At 43.7% G+C, this 18,887-nt stretch overlaps 1 protein-coding gene across 6 annotated transcripts in view; it reads left to right on the plus strand.

Annotated features, from left to right (window-relative positions):
* Positions 1-9,603: 9,603 nt before the first annotated feature.
* The window catches only part of FADS6 (fatty acid desaturase 6), a 125,670-nt gene continuing 116,386 nt past the window's right edge, over positions 9,604-18,887 (plus strand). For 2 of the 6 annotated variants that reach the window (XR_013622756.1, XM_068113622.2), the window contains exon 1: positions 9,999-10,295. Coding sequence is in view for 5 of the 6 variants with exons in the window: in XM_068113622.2 (XP_067969723.1) it covers positions 10,130-10,295 (166 nt within the window). In the remaining variant the exon portion in view is untranslated. Of the gene's footprint in view, positions 10,296-13,601; positions 13,667-13,741; positions 13,962-18,887 lie in introns of those variants that run through there. The other 4 variants (XM_078773528.1, XM_078773526.1, XM_068113636.2 and 1 more) reach the window with 4 other exon arrangements.

Raw genomic sequence — 18,887 nt, forward strand, 5'->3', positions numbered from 1 at the left:
CATTGTGAAGCAAAATTGAAATTGCGTGTGTAGTTTCTGAGAAGAAAGCAAGTATCTATTTTGGGGGGTCAAACCTGGACCCACTTTGACACCCCCTTCGAGCTCCTCAGACTTAGATTTTCTTAGTGCTGTGAACAAACTTCAGTACATCATGGGGCATGGAGGTTGTGGTGAAGTTTCATCGAAATTGTGTGTGTGTGTAGTTTCAGAGGAAAAAGCGAATTCCTATTTTTTGGGGGGAGTGGGGTGGGTGTGGGGGGGGGGGGGAAGGAGTCAAACCTGGATCCACTTTGACCCCAGTAAACCCCCTTCGACCCCGATTTTTTTTTTTTATGCAGACAAACTTTAGTCAGAACACAACAAATATCATTTGTACCAAGTTTGGTCACACAATCCCTTCAGCGGTTTCGGAGAAGAAGTTGCAAGTGTTTATGGACGGACGCACGGACGGATGCCGTGCCATCACATAAGCTCCCCTGAACTTCGTTCCAGGTGAGCCAAAAATAATTAAACGTGTACACCTTTTCTCACTCGGCCTAATTGGCTCAAAGGCAAAGTATTCGCACCTGGCGCAAATACAAGAAACGGTAAAGCTATGCAACTGTTAACCGCCGTACCCATTTCAATGATACATGACAAATTGTCAGCAATTGGTGTTAACCAATTACTTTTTTTTTTAAAGCTATAGTTCATTGAATACTTTACTTCGTGCAATCTTGAGAAAAAAAAGGACTTGGACTACAAGCGGTCCAAGCGGAAATTCACGTGGTCAAAGCGGAAATTTTTGCAAATTTGCAAGCGGAAATATTGATTCGTCAAGATGATGTAAAATGCCATAATTTTTGTCCAAGTACTGCGAAACGAAAGGGTTTTGACATTCCCAAAAAGGTGATTTGTGTTCTGCAATGTTCAAGAATATAATTAAAATAAAAGAAAGGTTGTAAGTTTTTTTGTTTTTTGTTTGTTTTTTCCTTGGGGGAATTTTACCACCGTTGTTGCAGCGTCTTTAACACCACCTTATTTAATGCGTTACATTAGTTATTTGCGCCTGTTGTTTGTGTCCTTTATGACGTCGCTAAAAACAATAAGTTTCCCGTTTGAAAGATTTTTCAATTTTGTTTGATACTAGATAGGCAGACAGACTAAACCAATAGCTCCCTCCCTTCTATGCAGGTGTGGTCTGGCCAAATTCAGAGCCAAAGTACTGCTACACGACAGATCTGTTTTCCGATTAGTGTTCAAAATATAATAGCAATTGAAATGAAGTTGTTCCTCGATCATAAACTGACGTTTGTGGATGGACAGATAGATAAAGCAAACCAATTGCTTAACCCCACTTTTCGCTTTGTGTATGCTGAGTAACAACTTTTGTTTGTCTGCATTGCTTAAAGACTAAATGGTCAATTTTTCTTTACGATTATACAATCCAAGTCACAGCTGTGGATAATTGATTAGCTGTGATAATTGATTGCACTGGCCAAAAATGGAAGAATGCAATCTTGATCTCTGATCATCAATTTGGATTCAGACCAGGTCACTCTACTCTGGACATGCTGCTTCTACGGTCTCAACAATGGATGGAGGTCCTCAATGCGAAACAGGAAATCGGAGCCGTCTACCTTGACATATCTCGTGCCTTCGATACGGTCAGGCACCCCACCCTGCTCTCCAAACTGTCCTCTTATGGTATCCATGGAACTCTCCACGCATGTCTTGTGGACTTTCTCTCCGATCACAGTCAAAGTGTGACCCTGAATGGAATTCTCTCATCTCCTCTTCCTGTTCAGGCTGAAGTTCCTCAAGGCAGTATTCTGGGCCCTGTGCTATTTTTGGGCTTCATCAATGATCTCTCCGACTCTCTGGAAAATCCTCTCTATCTCTTTGCTGATGACACCACTCTCTGCCGCTCCATTCCTCATCCCTCAGATCGGCAGTCTGCAGCCTCCTCACTCTCTGCAGACCTGGACAAAATCACAGACTGGTCAAACAAGTGGAACATGTCTTTCAATCCTGACAAATCTCACACTCTCACGATGGCTCTCCGAAAAGACCGTCTGGAAAACCCTCCCAACTACTTTCTGAATAATCCTCTCCAAGAAGTTCTGTCACTCAAGCTTTTGGGTCTCACAATCTGCCATTATCTTTCCTGGGAAAACCACATTTCCAATCTGGCCTCCAAAGCCAGTCGCCGTCTGAGCATCCTCCGTCGTGCGAAGTCCTTCCTTGGCACACCTGAGCTCTTCAGCACATACAAGGCTTTCATCCGCAACTTGATGGAATACTGCTCTCCCCTCCGGGCTGGCTCCCCTGCCTCACATCTTGCTCAGCTTGACGCCATGGAAACCAAGGCCTTCAAGATTATTGGAATCTCCCGTGATGAAGCAGAGTCTGAGTCTATCACTTCACCATCGCAGACAGGTCGGTGGTCTCTGTCTTCAACCTCCTCCTTTCTGTTCTTCTATCCTCTGCTCTTTCCGTGCTTTGTCCGCTTCCCCCATGTTTCTGCACAGCACACACGGTCTAACATCAATCCCCTTCTGATGAGATCACTGCTCGCCTACACTCATTCGTTCCTTGTTTGCAGAACCAACTTCCACATTATCTTCAATCTCATTCTTCAACACAACTGTTTGCCACAATACAAGCTCATGATTAATCAAGCTCTTCTACAAGCCTCAATGATGTATACAAAAACAAGACCGAAAGTCTAACAGCGGCATAGCCTTACTTGTTTGATACTTTAGTTGAAGAGGATAATATGACCTGGGTGGTGGTACTAGTTAGCAAATAATGTGAGTATGAAATTTTTTTGACTTCAGGCATGGACTTCAGTTTCATGAATGACTTGGGTAAAAAAAAAAAAAACGCGAATCGCAAACTATGAACCAATAAATTCCACATTCCTGTGCCACCTTCAGTTGAACGTCAGGCATTGACAGCAGGTTTGAGAAGGATTTGGACAAAAAACGTACCCAGTCTGAATGTCGCTAAATTCAATCAATGGCAAAACTGCAAAGGTGAATCGGTGAATGTCACGGATGGAAACCCTCACGTCATTTCCTCATTCTGCTTTAATCTCGATATCTATATTTTCATTCCCAACAGCATCATTCAACATTCCAATCACAAATTAATACTGGAGTATTCATATATCAAACTATAATGTTTAATCACGATTGTATTGAGATATTGTCAAACCAGCGAACCATCATCATCTGTTGAATTCCGGATTCCGGAGCAAGGTCCATGGAGATCGTATTTCAAAATCATAATTGTATTGAGCAATTTCTGAAACCTCCTACCTACCTTATGACACCCGCTGGGACCACAAACATTCCACAGAAGGTTATTGTATTTCCTTTTAGTAAAATATGCAACTGCAATGGTTACTAAACGCTGTTCCCCTTTCATGTGATCAGATCCTCAGCTCTGATTGGTGGATTTATGTGAGATACATACAGTCACGTGAAAAAGTAAGTACACCCCATGTAAAGTTTTGACTTTTTCAACATATTTCAACATACAGCTATTTGATCTTCATTTCAACAATATTGATAGATAAAGGTGATATAATATAACAAATATCATGAAACATTTACATTTTGTAGTCCATTGTATAATTTAAATAAACATAAATGCAAATTTCGCATGTGGAAAAAGTAAGTACACCCTTTACTCTAATAGGTGGTATTGCCCCCTTTGGCAGAAACAACCTCAAGTAGGCGTTTCTTATAACTGTCTACCAGTCTCTGACATCGACTGGGAGAAATGGTTGCCCACTCCTCCATGCAGAATTCTTTCAGCTGTGCGATGTTTGAGGGGTTTCTTGCATGCACAGCTCGTTTCAAATCCCCCCACAACATCTCAATGGGATTTAGATCCGGGCTTTGACATGGCCATTCCAGAACCCTCCCTTTCTTTCTTTTCAGCCATTCCTTGGTGGATTTACTGGTATGTTTAGGGTCATTGTCATGTTGCAAGGTCCACCTTCAGTTGAGCTTCAACTTCCCGACAGATGGCCTCACATTATCCTCAAGCACCCTCTGGTACAATCAAGAATTCATAGTGGATTCTATGATGGTGAGCTGCCCAGGCCCTGATGCAGCAAAGCTGCCCCAAACCATAATATTCCCACCACCATGCTTTACAGTTGGTATCAGGTTCTTGTGGTCAAATGCTGTAACATGCTGGTCTTTGCCTAGGTGTTCATTGGCAAACTTTAGTCTTGCCCTGATGTTCTTTCTGGACAGCAAAGGTTTCCTCCTGGCACACCTCCCATGTAGATCAAATTTGTGCAGCCTCTTTCTAATGGTAGACTCGTGCACCTCGACATCAACAGTGGCAAGAGCTACCTGTAGGTCCCGTGATGACATTCTGGGATTCTTAGAGACTTCTTTCAGCATCTTGTGGTCTGCTCTCGGGGTGAACTTGCTGGGGCGGCCTGGCCTGAACAAGTTGGCAGTTGTTTGGAATCTTCTCCACTTGTAGATGATCTTCCGGACAGTCGAATGATTGATTTCAAATTGTTTGGTGATCTTTTTAAATCCCTTCCCAGACTCGTAGGCATCTATAATCTTCTTTCTGAAGGCCTCAGATAGCTCTTTTGATCTTGGCATGGTGATGCCGCACACTTCAACAACAAAGAGCAAACCAAACTAAATGTCTGAGGTTTAAATAAGACAGGTTCCTCCAAGATCCTCTCTAACGATATTGTAATCATTTGCACCTGAGCTGGTGCACCTGATTCTAATTTTAGGTATTTGAAGTAGTGATAAATGTAGGGGTGTACTTACTTTTTCCACATGCGAAATTTGCATTTTTGTTTCTTTAAATTATACAATGGACTACAAAATGTAAATGTTTCATGATATTTGTTATATTATATCACCTTTATCTATCAATATTGTTGAAATGAAGATCAAATAGCTATATGTTGAAAAAGTCAAAACTTTACATGGGGTGTACTTACTTTTTCATGTGACTGTACATACGGACAGACAAACACTGTTCCAGGCGGCATTGCTCAACTGGCTGAATGAATGAATGAATGATCGTTTTAAGGACATTTCCCCCGCTAGAGCAGGGGTTAGCCTTGCGGGCCCCATGACAATCATGGTTCCCTGTTTGAGGCAATGTTTTTATGGCCGGATGCCCTTCCTGACGCCAACCCTTAGTCGCCTCTTACGATGCACTTATTCTAAACCGGGATCATTCATCCCAGCAAGCTGGTACTCTATTTTCTCGACCTCAGAAGGATGCAGGCTGAGTCAACCCCCCTGGTGTTAATTCAGCGATCGACCGGGATTCGAACCCCGGATCCTATGATCCCAAGCCGGCACCATAACCGCTAAGCCAACACCAGGCTGGCTACGTACAACTGGCTACGCCATAAAAATCCAATCTATTTTGACCTTCCTGCAAGGTAGATTTGAAAGTTGCAAAAATAATTTTGAGAAGTCATTTCCTGAGGCTGCAGAGAACAAGCTTAAAAGGATACTGAATACATGGTCATAGCACATGTTCTACTCTACTAGTTCAAAATCGATTACAACTGCTTTAACGTCCACAAACCTCATGAACAGGCGAGTTAGGCTTGGCATTTGACTGGAGCCGATTTGGGCAGGGTTTTTTTTAAGGCCGTCGCTGACGAATTTGCACGAAGCATTACGTTTTGGGTTGTCTGGCTGTCCGTCCGTCTGTGATAGGTTTTCCTTTCCGCGACAACTTAAGAATGGCTGAAGGGATACAAGTCAAACTTGGTCCAAGTATGTATAATGCAAATATGAAGTGATTCGATTATGGGGTCAAGAGGTCAAAGATTCTGTTAGGTCAAAACTGTCACTGCGTTAACTTGTAAACAACAAGTGATGGTATTTTGACAACTTGTTACAAGTATACATTTTGATGCAAAGATGAACTGATGAGATTTTGGCGTCAAAGTTCAGAGGTCATGGCAGGTGAAAATGTGATACTTGAGAACAGTTGAAGGGATTAAATCAAACTTGGTACAAGTATGTATCGTGATGTAATAATGTGGGCGTAGGCATATCGCCGACGTCCTGACGTTGAGGAGTGTCGTAGTTATATATATATTTTTTTACTTTGGTTAGAGTCCTGACAGTGGTATCTATAGCATGTACCAAATAGTGCTAGCACGTGGGTTATCCTGCTTAACATCCATTAAAGAGATGGTGCACCCACGCAGACCCTCACCAGTACTTGTGTGGGTTTACAGTACATACTTTATCGACGTATCCCTTTCTAATAGTACATACTTTATAGACGTATCCCTTTCTGATAGTACATACTTTATAGACGTATCCCTTTCTAATAGTACATACTTTATCGACGCATCCCTTTCTAATAGTACATACTTTATAGACGTATCCCTTTCTAATAGGACATACTTTATAGACGTATCCCTTTCTAATAGTACATACTTTAAAGACGTATCCCTTTCTAATAGTACATACTTTATAGACGTATCCCTTTCTAATAGTACATACTTTATAGACATATCCCTTTCTAATAGTACATACTTTATAGACGTATCCCTTTCCCTCACTCTCTTCAATCCCACTCCTCCCTCCAGGTCTTCAAAACGGCTGTTCACCACCATCTCTTATCTTCCCCAATCCAAAACCTTGATCTTTTCTACCCCCGCTAATTTCACCCCAAATCCACTTTTTTGAGGTGACCTTTGTCTTCTTTCCTGGAAGTCCTTGGTGTCCTTGCGTTTTACACCTATCCTGCCTCCCCCTAGGCCCTCTCCCTCCCACACATCTCCCGATGTCCCTGCTCTCAAATGTTGTGTTTGTGTGCTTCCTCTCCTTCTCTCCCCATCTTGTCGACCGCTCCCCTTTTTATATACTTTGTTTGCTTGTTTTTGATTTGTTTGTTCGATAAATGTTAGCTCTTTCACGAGCCTCGACTCTGTATACAAAAAAAACAAAAAACTCTATAGACGTATCCCTTTCTAATAGTACATACTTTATCGATGTATCCCTTTCTAATAGTACATACTTTATAGACGTATCCCTTTCTAATAGTACATACTTTATAGAAGTATCCCTTTCTAAGAGTACATACTTTATAAACGTATCCCTTTCTGATAGTACATACTTTATAGACGTATCCTTCTAATAGTATATACTTTGTAGACGTATCCCTTTCTGATAGTACATACTTTATAAACGTATCCCTTTCTAATAGTATATACTTTGTAGACGTATCCCTTTCTAATAGTATATACTTTATAGACGTATCCCTTTCTAATAGTACATACTTTATAGACATATCCCTTTCTAATAGTAAATACTTTATAGACATATCCCTTTCTAATAGTACATACTTTATAGACATATCCCTTTCTAATAGTACATACTTTATAGACATATCCCTTTCTAATAGTAAATACTTTATAGACATATCCCTTTCTAATAGTAAATACTTCATAGACGTACTCGCTTTCTAAGAGTACTGTACATCATATCTATATATATAAACGCGAGTTGTCTGTGTGTGTCCGCGTTTTATTCAGAGATGCCTGAACGTATCTTCATCAAACTTTCAGAGTTTAAAAAAAATAACAAAAAACCCTCCCCAAAACCTCCTCCCCCAGGGTAGCCAGCGGTCTGCCAGGGTAACTAGCAGTCTGCCAGGGTAACCAGCGGTCTGCCAGGGTAACCAGCGGTCTGCCATGGTGACCAGCGGTCTGCCATGGTGACCAGCGGTGTGCCAGGGTAACCAGCGGTCTGCCAGGGTAACCAGCGGTCTGCCAGAGTAACCAGCGGTCTGCCAGGGTGACCAGCGGTCTGCCAGAGTAACCAGCTCTGAGTAGCCAGTGGTCTGCCAGGGTAACCAGCGGTCTGCTAGGGTAACCAGCGGTCTGCCAGAGTAACCAGCTCTTGGAATAGTCAGCGGCCTGCCAGGGTAACCAGCGGTGTGCCAGGGTGACCAGCAGTCTGCCAGAGTAACCAGTGGTCTGCCAGGGTAACCAGCGGTCTGCCAGGGTAACTAGCGGTGTGCCAGGATAACCAGCGGTCTGCCAGTGTGGCCAGGGTAACCAGCGGTCTGCCAGGGTAACCAGCGATGTGCCAGGATAACCAGCGGTCTGCCAGGGTAACCAGCGGTCTGCCAGAGTAACCAGCTCTCAGAGTAGTCAGTGGCCTGCCAGGGTGACCGGCGGTCTGCCAGAGTAACCAGCTCTCAGAGTAGTCAGTGGCCTGCCAGGGTAACCAGCGGTGTGCCAGAGTAACCAGCGGTCTGCCAAGGTAACCAGCTCTGAGTAGCCAGCGGTCTGCCAGGGTAACCATCAGTCTGCCAGAGTAACCAGCTCTCAGAGTAGTCAGCGGCCTGCCAGGGTGACCGGCGGTCTGCCAGGGTGACCGGCGGTCTGCCAAGGTAATCAGTGGTCTGCCAGGGTAACCAGCGGTCTGCCAGGTTAACCAGCGGGCTGCGTCGGTGGTACAACTTACACGAGGAAAAAAACATGATAATAAAATCGTTACAGTTTATAGTTCTCGGCCGTTTGAACGATTACAAGGACGTTTCGGTTTTTATACCCGACGTTGGAGAAAAAGAATGACCTTTGACACCAGGTGAAGGTGAATGACCTTTGACACCACGTGAAGGTGAATGACCTTTGACACCATGTGAAGGCAAATGACCTTTGACACCACATGAAGGTGTGACCTTTGACACCATGTCAAGGTGAATGACCTTTGACACCATGTCAAGGTGAATGACCTTTGACACCACGTGAAGGTGAATGACCTTTGACACCACGTGAAGGCGAATGACCTTTGACACCACGTGAAGGCGAAAGACCTTTGACACCACGTGAAGGTGAATGCCCTTTGACACCACGTGAAGGCGAATGACCTTTGACACCACGTGAAGGTGAATGCCCTTTGACACCACGTGAAGGTGAATGACCTTTGACACCACGTGAAGGCGAATGACCTTTGACACCACGTGAAGGTGAATGACCTTTGACCACGTGAAGGTGATCGACCTTTGACCACGTGAAGGTGAGTGACCTTTGACACCACATGATAGTGATTGACCTTTGATCACGTGAAGGTGATTGACCTTTGACACCACATGAAGGTGAGTGAACTTTGACACCACGTGAAGGTGTGACCTTTGACACCACGTGAAGGCGAATGACCTTTGACACCACGCGTTTGGTTCGCCACGTCTGCAGCATCCTGTCTGACAGGTGCTCTTCTGGAAGTACGTCATTTGTTTTGGACAATTTATTCCGTTTGAACTCTTCCCAGCTGTTGTTAATACCCGCACTTGTGCTGCCTCAACAGTTGTTATTTATATGTCACGGAGGATGAATTTATTCATGAATTAATGATTCGTCACCATCTCGGACCCGAGAAATGCAATTGAGAAACGGGTTTCAGAAAAGGGAAGATTTGAAATTTGAAAAGTTTGCCCAAACACACAGAACGGGCCACTTGTTCATCTCGAGGAAAACAAAGGTCAGGCTGACGAACTGCGCACGTGACCCCTCTTGGAGGGAGAAGAAGAAGGAAAGACACTCGCGTGACGGGCCACGTGATCCTCTTGGGCCAGTTACGTAATTTGTTTAGTGCGGATCATTGTGACCGCTCGGCGATCCCTCGCAAACCCTGTGTCTTCAGATGCGAATATTCATGTAACTCTCGACAGACAAACACGCAGCTCAACTACTCGGTTCCGTGAAAACATTGAGGAATTCCATGATTCTGATCACCATAATATTATTAAACAATCGGTTCGATACAAAAACACAGGATTTCCTGCTGATCACGATGACGTAGACGGACGGATAAAGGAAGCAAAATCACTGCCCTCTCGGAATAAACACAAATCGAGCTTTTCGTGCAAAACTCTCAGGATGTTCGACACCTGCACGCACCTCGAGACGATTGTGTCCAATGGCTGCTCCATAGGACAAGAGGAGTGGAAATGACGTGAAAATGGTGCACAAACACGCCCCCCAACCCCACAGGGTAAGCTGACATTGGCATCACCGCACCGGGCGGAGATGATCGGAGTGGGGCGGGAGGTGCACGATCGCCGCTTTAAGACCAAGTGACGCGGACACGCCGGCGGCGGCATCCAGGTATCGGTGATGGAGAAAGAACGCACTGCGGGAAAAGGTCCTCCGGGCGGGCCGGAGGAGGCGATGTCTGAGCTGTCCAGCCTTGTCCGCGCGCGCATTCGGAGCAGCAGCTGGTGGGACAGACATGGGGCGGATTGGCTTGGTCTTTGCACCGGACTCGCTTTTCTGCTGCCTGGTACCTTCAAACACGCCACGCGTAACATTGTGATGTCAAATGCGACCTTCCGATCCACCATTGCTCTCTTCATACATACGATTACATCGGAAGTTTTTTATTGGAAAGGCAGGTGTGTCTGTGTCTGTGTCTGTGTCTGTGTCTGTGTCTGTGTGTGTGTGTGTATGTGTGTGTGTCTATCTCTGTGTGTGTCTGTCTCTGTGTGTGTCTGTCTCTGTGTGTGTCTGTCTCTGTGTGTGTCTGTCTGTGTGTGTGTGTGTCTGTGTGCGTGTCTGTCTGTGTCGGTCTGTCTGTGTCGGTCTGTCTGTGTCTGTGTCTGTCTGTGTGTGTGTGTCTGTCTGTCTGTTTGTGTGTTTGTGTGTGTGTGTGTGTGTCTCTATCTCTGTGTGTGTCTATCTCTGTGTGTGTCTATCTCTGTGTGTCTGTCTGTGTGTGTCTGTCTCTGTGTGTGTCTGTCTCTGTGTGTGTCTGTCTCTGTGTGTGTCTGTCTCTGTGTGTGTCTGTCTCTGTGTGTGTGTGTGTGTGTGTGTGTGTGTGTGTGTGTCTGTCTGTGTGCGTGTCGTGTGTGTGTGTGTGTGTGTGTGTGTGTGTGTGTGTGTGTCTGTGTGTTTGTCTGTGTGTGTGTGTGTCTGTGTGTTGTGTGTGTGTGTGTCTTTATATATCTATATATATATACATATGCAAATATATTTATATATATATGAACAGCATTATAAATAATTAATCTACATATGTTCACGAGAGGACCTGGGTTCGATTCCTGGTTTGGGCGTGTAATTTTTGCCACATATGTCTATATAATTATACGTATATATATATATGGTGTTCCCGGATCAAGCTTTGAATAAGCAGTTTAGATGGTGCATGATGTATTGATGTATGTACTCTCTCCAAGAATCAAGTCCATTAAATGAACGTTAAAATGTGTTTTACCTACATGGGAAACACGATGCCGCTTGCGAAGGAGGACTTTTTCACAAGAGGCATTTGCGAGAGTTTGTAGCTGCAAATTCATGCATTACATCTTCAAAGTGCAGCTGTCGCAGTATTTCGCTTTAAATGAGACACAATGCAGTCAGCCGGTCGTGTTGCATTGAAGCGTGTTGTTTTTGTTCACAAAGTCGAGGCTCGTGGAGGAGCTACAGAACGGAGAACGGATCAGGACGTAACGGTACAAAAGGGACAGTAGAAATAGAAGGGAGGCGGACACAGCAACAACAAAGCCGAGGGACTTGGAGAAATAATGGATGGAGAGGAGGACAGAAAGTGGACAAGATGGATATAGAAGCAAATTCTTGGGAAGGAAAAATTGGAAATTTGGAAAGATTTGGGCTTGGGAACGGTTAATGGGGGTAGGAAATGCCATGGCCTTGGTTGGGGTATGATCTGAGACGGATGTGCACATCTGTCTTGAAGACTTGGAGGGAATAATGAGATTTAAGAGATTTTATGGAAGTTGGTTGCACGGGTCAGAAAAAAAATTAGGAATGGATGGGTGGAAGTGAGAAGTGAAGTTTGTAACCATCATTCATAGGTATGTATATGAAGGGCCACCGATACATTTTGGAAAATGTCCGCAAGTTCTTCCTTGTGAAGCAGCTGAGCTTGGCTTGTTGGAGAGGTGCCGTCTCTCTGCTTGGAAAAACTCCCAAAGTGCACCACCTCATCTGGGAAAACTTCCACCCTTAGATCTGCTAAGTATTCTTGTGCCAGTGTTCGAGCATCATGTCTGAGCTCCTCCTGGTTAAGGTTACAGGAATCTGCAATAGTCTTGAAGTTGTTGCAGACCGTTTCATATGCATAACATCTGGCTGCCAAATCTGTCAGATATCTCTGTCATCCTCTGTGATCCTGTGATCTGTGATGTCAGACAATGAGAATCCTCTGTCGTTCAAAGTCCTTCCTTGGCACACCTGAGCTTCGATCCACCTACAAGGCTTTCATCCACAGCTTAATGGAATCCTGCTCTCTCCTCTGGTCTGGATCCCCTGCCTCAAATCTTACTCAGCTTGACGCCGTGGAATCTCTCGCTATGGAGCTGAGTGTATGGGGTTATCACCTCGCCATTGCCGACAGGTCGGTGGTCTCTCTGTTTTCTTCCACCTCATTTCTGGTCTTGCGTCCTCTGGCTGCCTCCCCATGCTCTGTCCCCCAAAAGTATCTGCTGGAGGCACATGATCCACCTAGTGAAACTGCCTCAATCCAGAACCACTGCTCACCTCCACTAATTTATTCCTCTTTTCCAATCTGTGGAACTGCCATCCACACTCTTCGATCCAATTCTTCCCTCTGGGTCTTCAAGACAGCTGTTCACCACCATCTCAGGTCATCCTCCATCCAAAGCCATGATCTTTTGTACACCAGTTAAACCACCCCCACCTATCTCAAAATTTTGCTCATGTATCGACGTAGTCCACCCCTTGCGTTCTCCCCTTCCCCTCATTGTTACCTGCATATCTTTATCTCCGCCACCGAAGGTGGACGGAGGTTATGTTTTCATCCCTTTCTGTCTGTTTGTCTGTCTGCGAACAAGATATCTCAGAAAATTGTGGACGGATTCGGACGAAATTTGGCAGAGAGACAGTGTATGTGACAAGGACGAAATGATTCGATTTTGGTGATTATCCGGATCCGGATCCGGCTAGTAGAATTTTTAAAATGATTCTTCACCTTTGAGTGATTGGGCCAAAAATGACATATAGCAGGATATCTCAAAAGGTTATGGACGGATTTGGACAAAACTTGGTGGAAGGGTTCTGTGTGTGACAAGGACTAATCGATTCGATTTTGGTGAAGATCTGAATATGAATTCGGATACCAGAATTATTTACTTTTTAAGTAATTCTTCACCATTGAGTGATGGGGCTAAAACCGATACATAGCAGGATATCTCAAAAAGTTATGGATGGATTTGGACGAAACTTGTTGTACACGTTGGGTGTGTGACAAGGAAGAATCGATTAGATTTTGGTGAAGATCTGAAGATTGACTTGGAAACCAGAACTATTTAATTAATAAGTGATTCTTCACCATTGAGAGATAGGGCAAAACGCGATATATAACATGGTATTTAAAAAAGTTATGGACGAATTATGACTAAACTTACTGGACGAATTGGTTTGGTGACAAAAACAAGCCGATTCGATTTTGGTTCAGGTCCGAATCCCGTGGGATACAAAATGTACACAGTTCAACCAGGCGGAGGTATGCTCTCTCTCTCAAGTGCCGTTCTAGTTCAGAGTGGGTTTTGGTGGGAATAAGGGGAGTGTGGGTGGCCCCATCCTTGATTTTTGCCCACGGCCCCAGAATCACGGAGACCACCCCTGGCTGAATGTTGTTGACGTTGCTGCTGCTTCTTCCAGAACAAGGCTGTAAGTTTTTGTTTTTTTTTTTGAACCAACGAAAAGTTCTATACGTATTTCTCAGATTCAACTCATTGATGGCAGGTGTTGCGTTCATGCCTGAAAGAACATGGTGGTGGCTAGCTGCTGCACAAGCTGATGCTACAAGATAATGCAAGCAACTTTGAGAGATAATGCAAGAGGAGCAGAGCAGAGGCCCGGTGCCAGACTTGAAGCTACGACTTGGCTCCCACAATGGATCATCTCGATACAGCATTCCTTTGCCATCTGTGGAATACAATTCCAGTCCGTGTCGACAATATGAGTAAGGCACTGCGAACTTCGGATGTAGATCTGAAAACTATCACATGTCTTCTCTGAAAGCATTTCTGGTATCGTAACGTGAGCGCATTGAGGGCTTTGAGAAGCAAGCAAAACAATATGACTACATTGAGTCGTTAGAAGAGACAGACCTCTCAGTTAGAGAATGCTTCCACTGCAAGACATTCTTGGTCATAATGGCTGAGCTTCTTTTTACATTTTATAAATACAAGGTCGAGGCTCGTGGACACAGAACAGATCTGGGCACAACATTACAAAGGGAACAGCAGGAGACCGGGGAAGGAAATAGGGCGGAGGGAGAAGTTAGATGGAGACAGACAAAAACTAGAACGGCACTCGGTGGAGGGCAAACCTCTGCCAGGCTGAACAGTTTATGTTTTGTATCCCACTGATAGACCGGATCTGGATTCGGACCTGAACCAAAATCGAATCGGCTTGTTATTGTCGCCGAAGCAACTCATCCACCTCGTTTTGTCATAACTCATCCACAACTTTTTGAAATGTCATGCTATATATCGCTTTTGGCCCCGTCTTTCAATGGTGAAGAATCACTTGTAAATATTTAAAAGTTTGTATCTGGATCTTCACCAAAATCGAATCGATTCGCCCTTGTCGCACACACAACCTTTACACCAAGTTTTGGCTGAATGCATCCACAACTTTTTGAGATGTCGTGCTATATGTTGTTTTTTGCCATATCAATGGTGAAGAACCACTTTTAAAATTCTAACATCCAGAGCCGAATCCGGATCTTCACCAAAATCTAAATAATTCGTCCTTCTCGCATGCCCAACCTCACCACCAAATCTCGTCCAAATCCGTCCACAACTTTTTGAGATATCCTGTTATGTTATGTTATATGGCAGGGTGATGGTTTTGACTTATGTTATATATGGTGCAGTCAAGTCAAGTCAAGTCAAGTCAAGTTATATGAGGTGCAGTCAATAAGCAACCTTAAAATATTTTTCACAACTTGTTTATTGCATGTACGTGTGTAACAACTGTTATGTTTATGCCTCCGCCCCCAAAGGTGGCCGGAGGCATTATGTTTTCGGGTTGTCTGTCCGTCCGTACGGGCGCAACCTCGTTTTTCTCAGCAATCACATGGATGATTGAGATGAAACTTTCAGGGTAGGAGTGGCTCCTATGCAGAATGTTTTTATGATACTTGTGATGTTATAGGTCATGTGGTATCGCAGCCATCTCGGATTAAACGCAAATAATTAAAAAATTATTTCTCGGAAACCGCTGAATGGAAAAATTTGAAACTTGGCACATTGTCAAGTACTCCCAATGGGGAACAAAAGCATGATAAAGATGACATCATAGGTGAATCGGTATACCAGCCAAAAATGTTTTAATCGAATTCCTTATCCTAAAAATCTGAAATTGCATGTACATGATCTATGACCCATTTGTATGAAATATTAAATTTATGGCATCATAGGTCACATGGTTTGGCAGCCATATTGGATTTAACCTAAAACCTCAAAAAAACATCTTCTCCCAAACCACCAAATCAATTGACTCGAAACTTTACATGTGTTATTGACTAGGCATGGTGATTAAAAGATGATCACGAAAATATCATTGGTCACATGGTATGGCAGCCATATTGGATTTAAGGAAAATATTAAATAACTAGCGGGGTCACCCGTGGGAATCCCACGGGCATGGATGTGTGTGACATTTCGACACATTGAGTTAGATGCTGCACCTGCACATTCAGTTATATAAAATGGTTACTGCCAATTGATCACATCCACAAATGATGTAATCCACACAATTTATGTACTTTACATAACGTTAATAGGAATACATGCCCGTGTAGATGGGAAATAGTTTGTTTGAAATAAATCACAAATATCAGAAGAAAGTTTTTAAAATTTAGAACTATTCTCACTCAGAGTTAAACATCACAGTAATATTATGCGGTTGCTTCAACGTTTTCGGTGAATTATATGTCATCATTGTGAGACTTTTTTGGAATTTTTTTTTTTGAAATGAGATTTTTATATTAAAAAAAACGGCAAAAAAGCATCAAAACAGCAGTGAAAAAGCATCAAAACACTATCAAAACAACAGTGGAAAGCGTCAAAACAGCAGTGAAAAAGCATCAAAACAGCAGTGAAAAAGCATCAAAACAGCAGTGAAAAAGCATCAAAACAGCAGTGAAAAAGCATCAAAACAGCAGTGAAAAAGCATCAAAACAGCAGTGAAAAAGCATCAGAACAGCAGTGAAAAATTAGCAGTGAAAAAGCATCAAAACAGCAGTGGAAAAGCATCAAAACAGCAGTAAAAAGCATCAAAACAGCAACAATGGTCCGGTGATTTTTCAATCACCGCAACTAAATGTGTCGGAGTAATTAACTATTTTCCTTCGTGCCCTCCTTTTGTTGCCTGAATGGTGTCACTGCAGGACCTCCGGGTAAACAACATTACAGGTGAAGATTCCACTGTGGCCATCAATTTTTCCCTGTTGGCCATTACTGACTACCTTTACCTTGACATCCTCAAATCGTTTAGCATGCGACAATGCAACATATAATTGGCCATGGCTGAAGACGGGTTCTGGTAAGTAAATCCCAACTTTGTGCAATGTTTGACCTTGACTCTTGTTTATTGAGAAAGAGAATGCCACACGAACTGGAAATTGATGGCGTGTGAGTACGAATGGTAGTGTTGTATCGGAAGGTGCAATACTAATCCTGGGTATAAATGTGTGTGTTCCTTTGTGACTGCCAGAAATTATTTCTCCGTCTATTATGTTTGACAACATTCTTTTAACAACCAATCTTGCACCATTGCACAGTCCCTGTTTCGGATCAAAGTTACGGAGTAACATGATGACAGCACCATCTTTGAGACGAAGTTTGTGCAATGGCATTCCAGAAGGAGTTAATTGATTTAGGAATTCCATAGGATAATTTAGTGCCTCTTCAGGGTCATCACAGACAATGGAATCAGCGCTGAAGTACGTCTTTTCTTCCCCAGGAAATGCATCCAGTATCTCATCGTTGATCACAAATGTGGATTCATTCTTTGGACACAACACGGCTCGTTGGGCCAGCGCATCATAGTTTGAATGGATTTCGTTCAAATTACCGAAAACAGCCTCTGCTAAAGAAATGTTGTCTTCTACACAGATACGATCAGGCAGTCGTATTAAATCTGAGTCAGGAATTGTTTCCACAGTCCCATTTCCAACCGACAGTAACCATTTTGAGAATTCTTCATCATCATTAGCTCTCATGTTTGATGTTAAGTTCAGCTGTTTGAACTTTGGCCACAACTTGCTACGCTTGATGCATGTGGCAATGATTGCTGCAGGTGCAGCGCAAGGTACAACGGGCAAAACCTGCCTGAAGTCCCCACCAAGAAGTAAGACCTTTCCACCAAAAGGAATGTTGTTGCTGGTTACATCCCGGAGACATCGATCAACAGCCGCTTTAGCATATGCTGGAGCCATAGGTGCTTCATCCCAAATGAATAGGTTGGCCTTCCTTCGAGCATCTGCATCTTTACTCGTAGGTGATATGTTGCATGTGGAGTTTTCCAAAATGGGCACTGGCAATTTAAATCGATGGTGCGATGTACGGCCCCCTGCTAGCAATGTTGCTGCAATGCCCGAGTACGCCATTGGAAGAACCAAACGACACTGGCCTCGCAAGATGTGCAGAAGCGTATTATAGAGAAAGGTCTTGCCACTTCCGCTCGGTCCATCAACGAAAAACAACCGGTTGCCTGTGTACTGGTCCCTACAATGAACGGCCTGTAGGACCTCATCTACAATTTGGATTTGGTCATCATTTAGTAGTTGTCTGTTGTTTTCACCTTTTTCATGTTCATCTCCCGGTACATACTGATAATCATCGCTCGAAAGATCTTCAACAGTGTCTGGAGGTACTGGTAACTGAAATGCTTCCAAGGTCTGTCCATGTCTCAGGAGGAAGGACTGTATTTCTCGCAATGCCATGAAAATACTCTGTTCCAAGATATGGCCGCTGTGCACAAAATCTTCGCAAAGGTCGTTTTTATATTTTTCCCACAGTGCCGACGTGTCTGTTGGTGTGCAAAATATGCATAGGGTTGCAAAAAGAGATCTCAATTGTTGTGGCATGGCAAAGATAACTCCATCAGCTAAGGACCTGTCCCATTCTGTATCATCTTCTGTTAAATGTAATTTCTGGCTGCATCCTTGTATGTTTCACAAACTGCTCCATCTACGGTTCTGAGATCTTCAAATGATGTTTTACCAGGGCAGTGCAGCAGGAGTACACGAAGATGAAAGCGCTCAATGTCCATAGGGCTTGCCGAAACCATGCGTCCGATAAACTTGTTGCCGCCCTGGCGTCGAAGTTTCCATGTCTTTCGTCCATCTTCAAATACGTAATATTTTGGAATGTCATGGTACAGATAACTTCGTGCCTCAGGGTCTCTCTGGTTTAACTGAAACCAAGCTGTAAGTGTTGTACCCCTATGTCGTACAATGGCTTCTTCCTCGTTACCATCCCTGAACACAACAGTCTGCAATTCAGGGAAGTGTACCGCAAGTCTGGTGATGGAATGGGACTGTTTGTGCATTTCAAATTCCATCAATCTCCATGCTGCCTCTGGGGCACTGACATATCTGCAGTCCAAATAGGTCTTTATTTCGTCCACCTCCACTCTCCTGCACTCTCGAATTTCGATGCCGGCACAGTCATGTCCCTTGTACACATATTTAAATAAGTACTTTATACTCTTTATGCTTGCGCAAACCTCAATGTTGATGTGTGCTCTGTACTTCTTCAGTAAATAAGCATTGAATGGGACCACAAATTGGCAATCAACATCGGTTCCATGAACGGTTATGGTGGGTCCATTTGGGGGACGCTTGTAAAGGGCATAGCCATCTATGCTCGCAAGT

Source organism: Myxine glutinosa, chromosome 1 (assembly GCF_964187855.1).
Source record: "Myxine glutinosa chromosome 1, kmMyxGlut1.1, whole genome shotgun sequence".
NCBI classification, from domain to species: Eukaryota; Metazoa; Chordata; class Myxini; order Myxiniformes; family Myxinidae; genus Myxine; species Myxine glutinosa.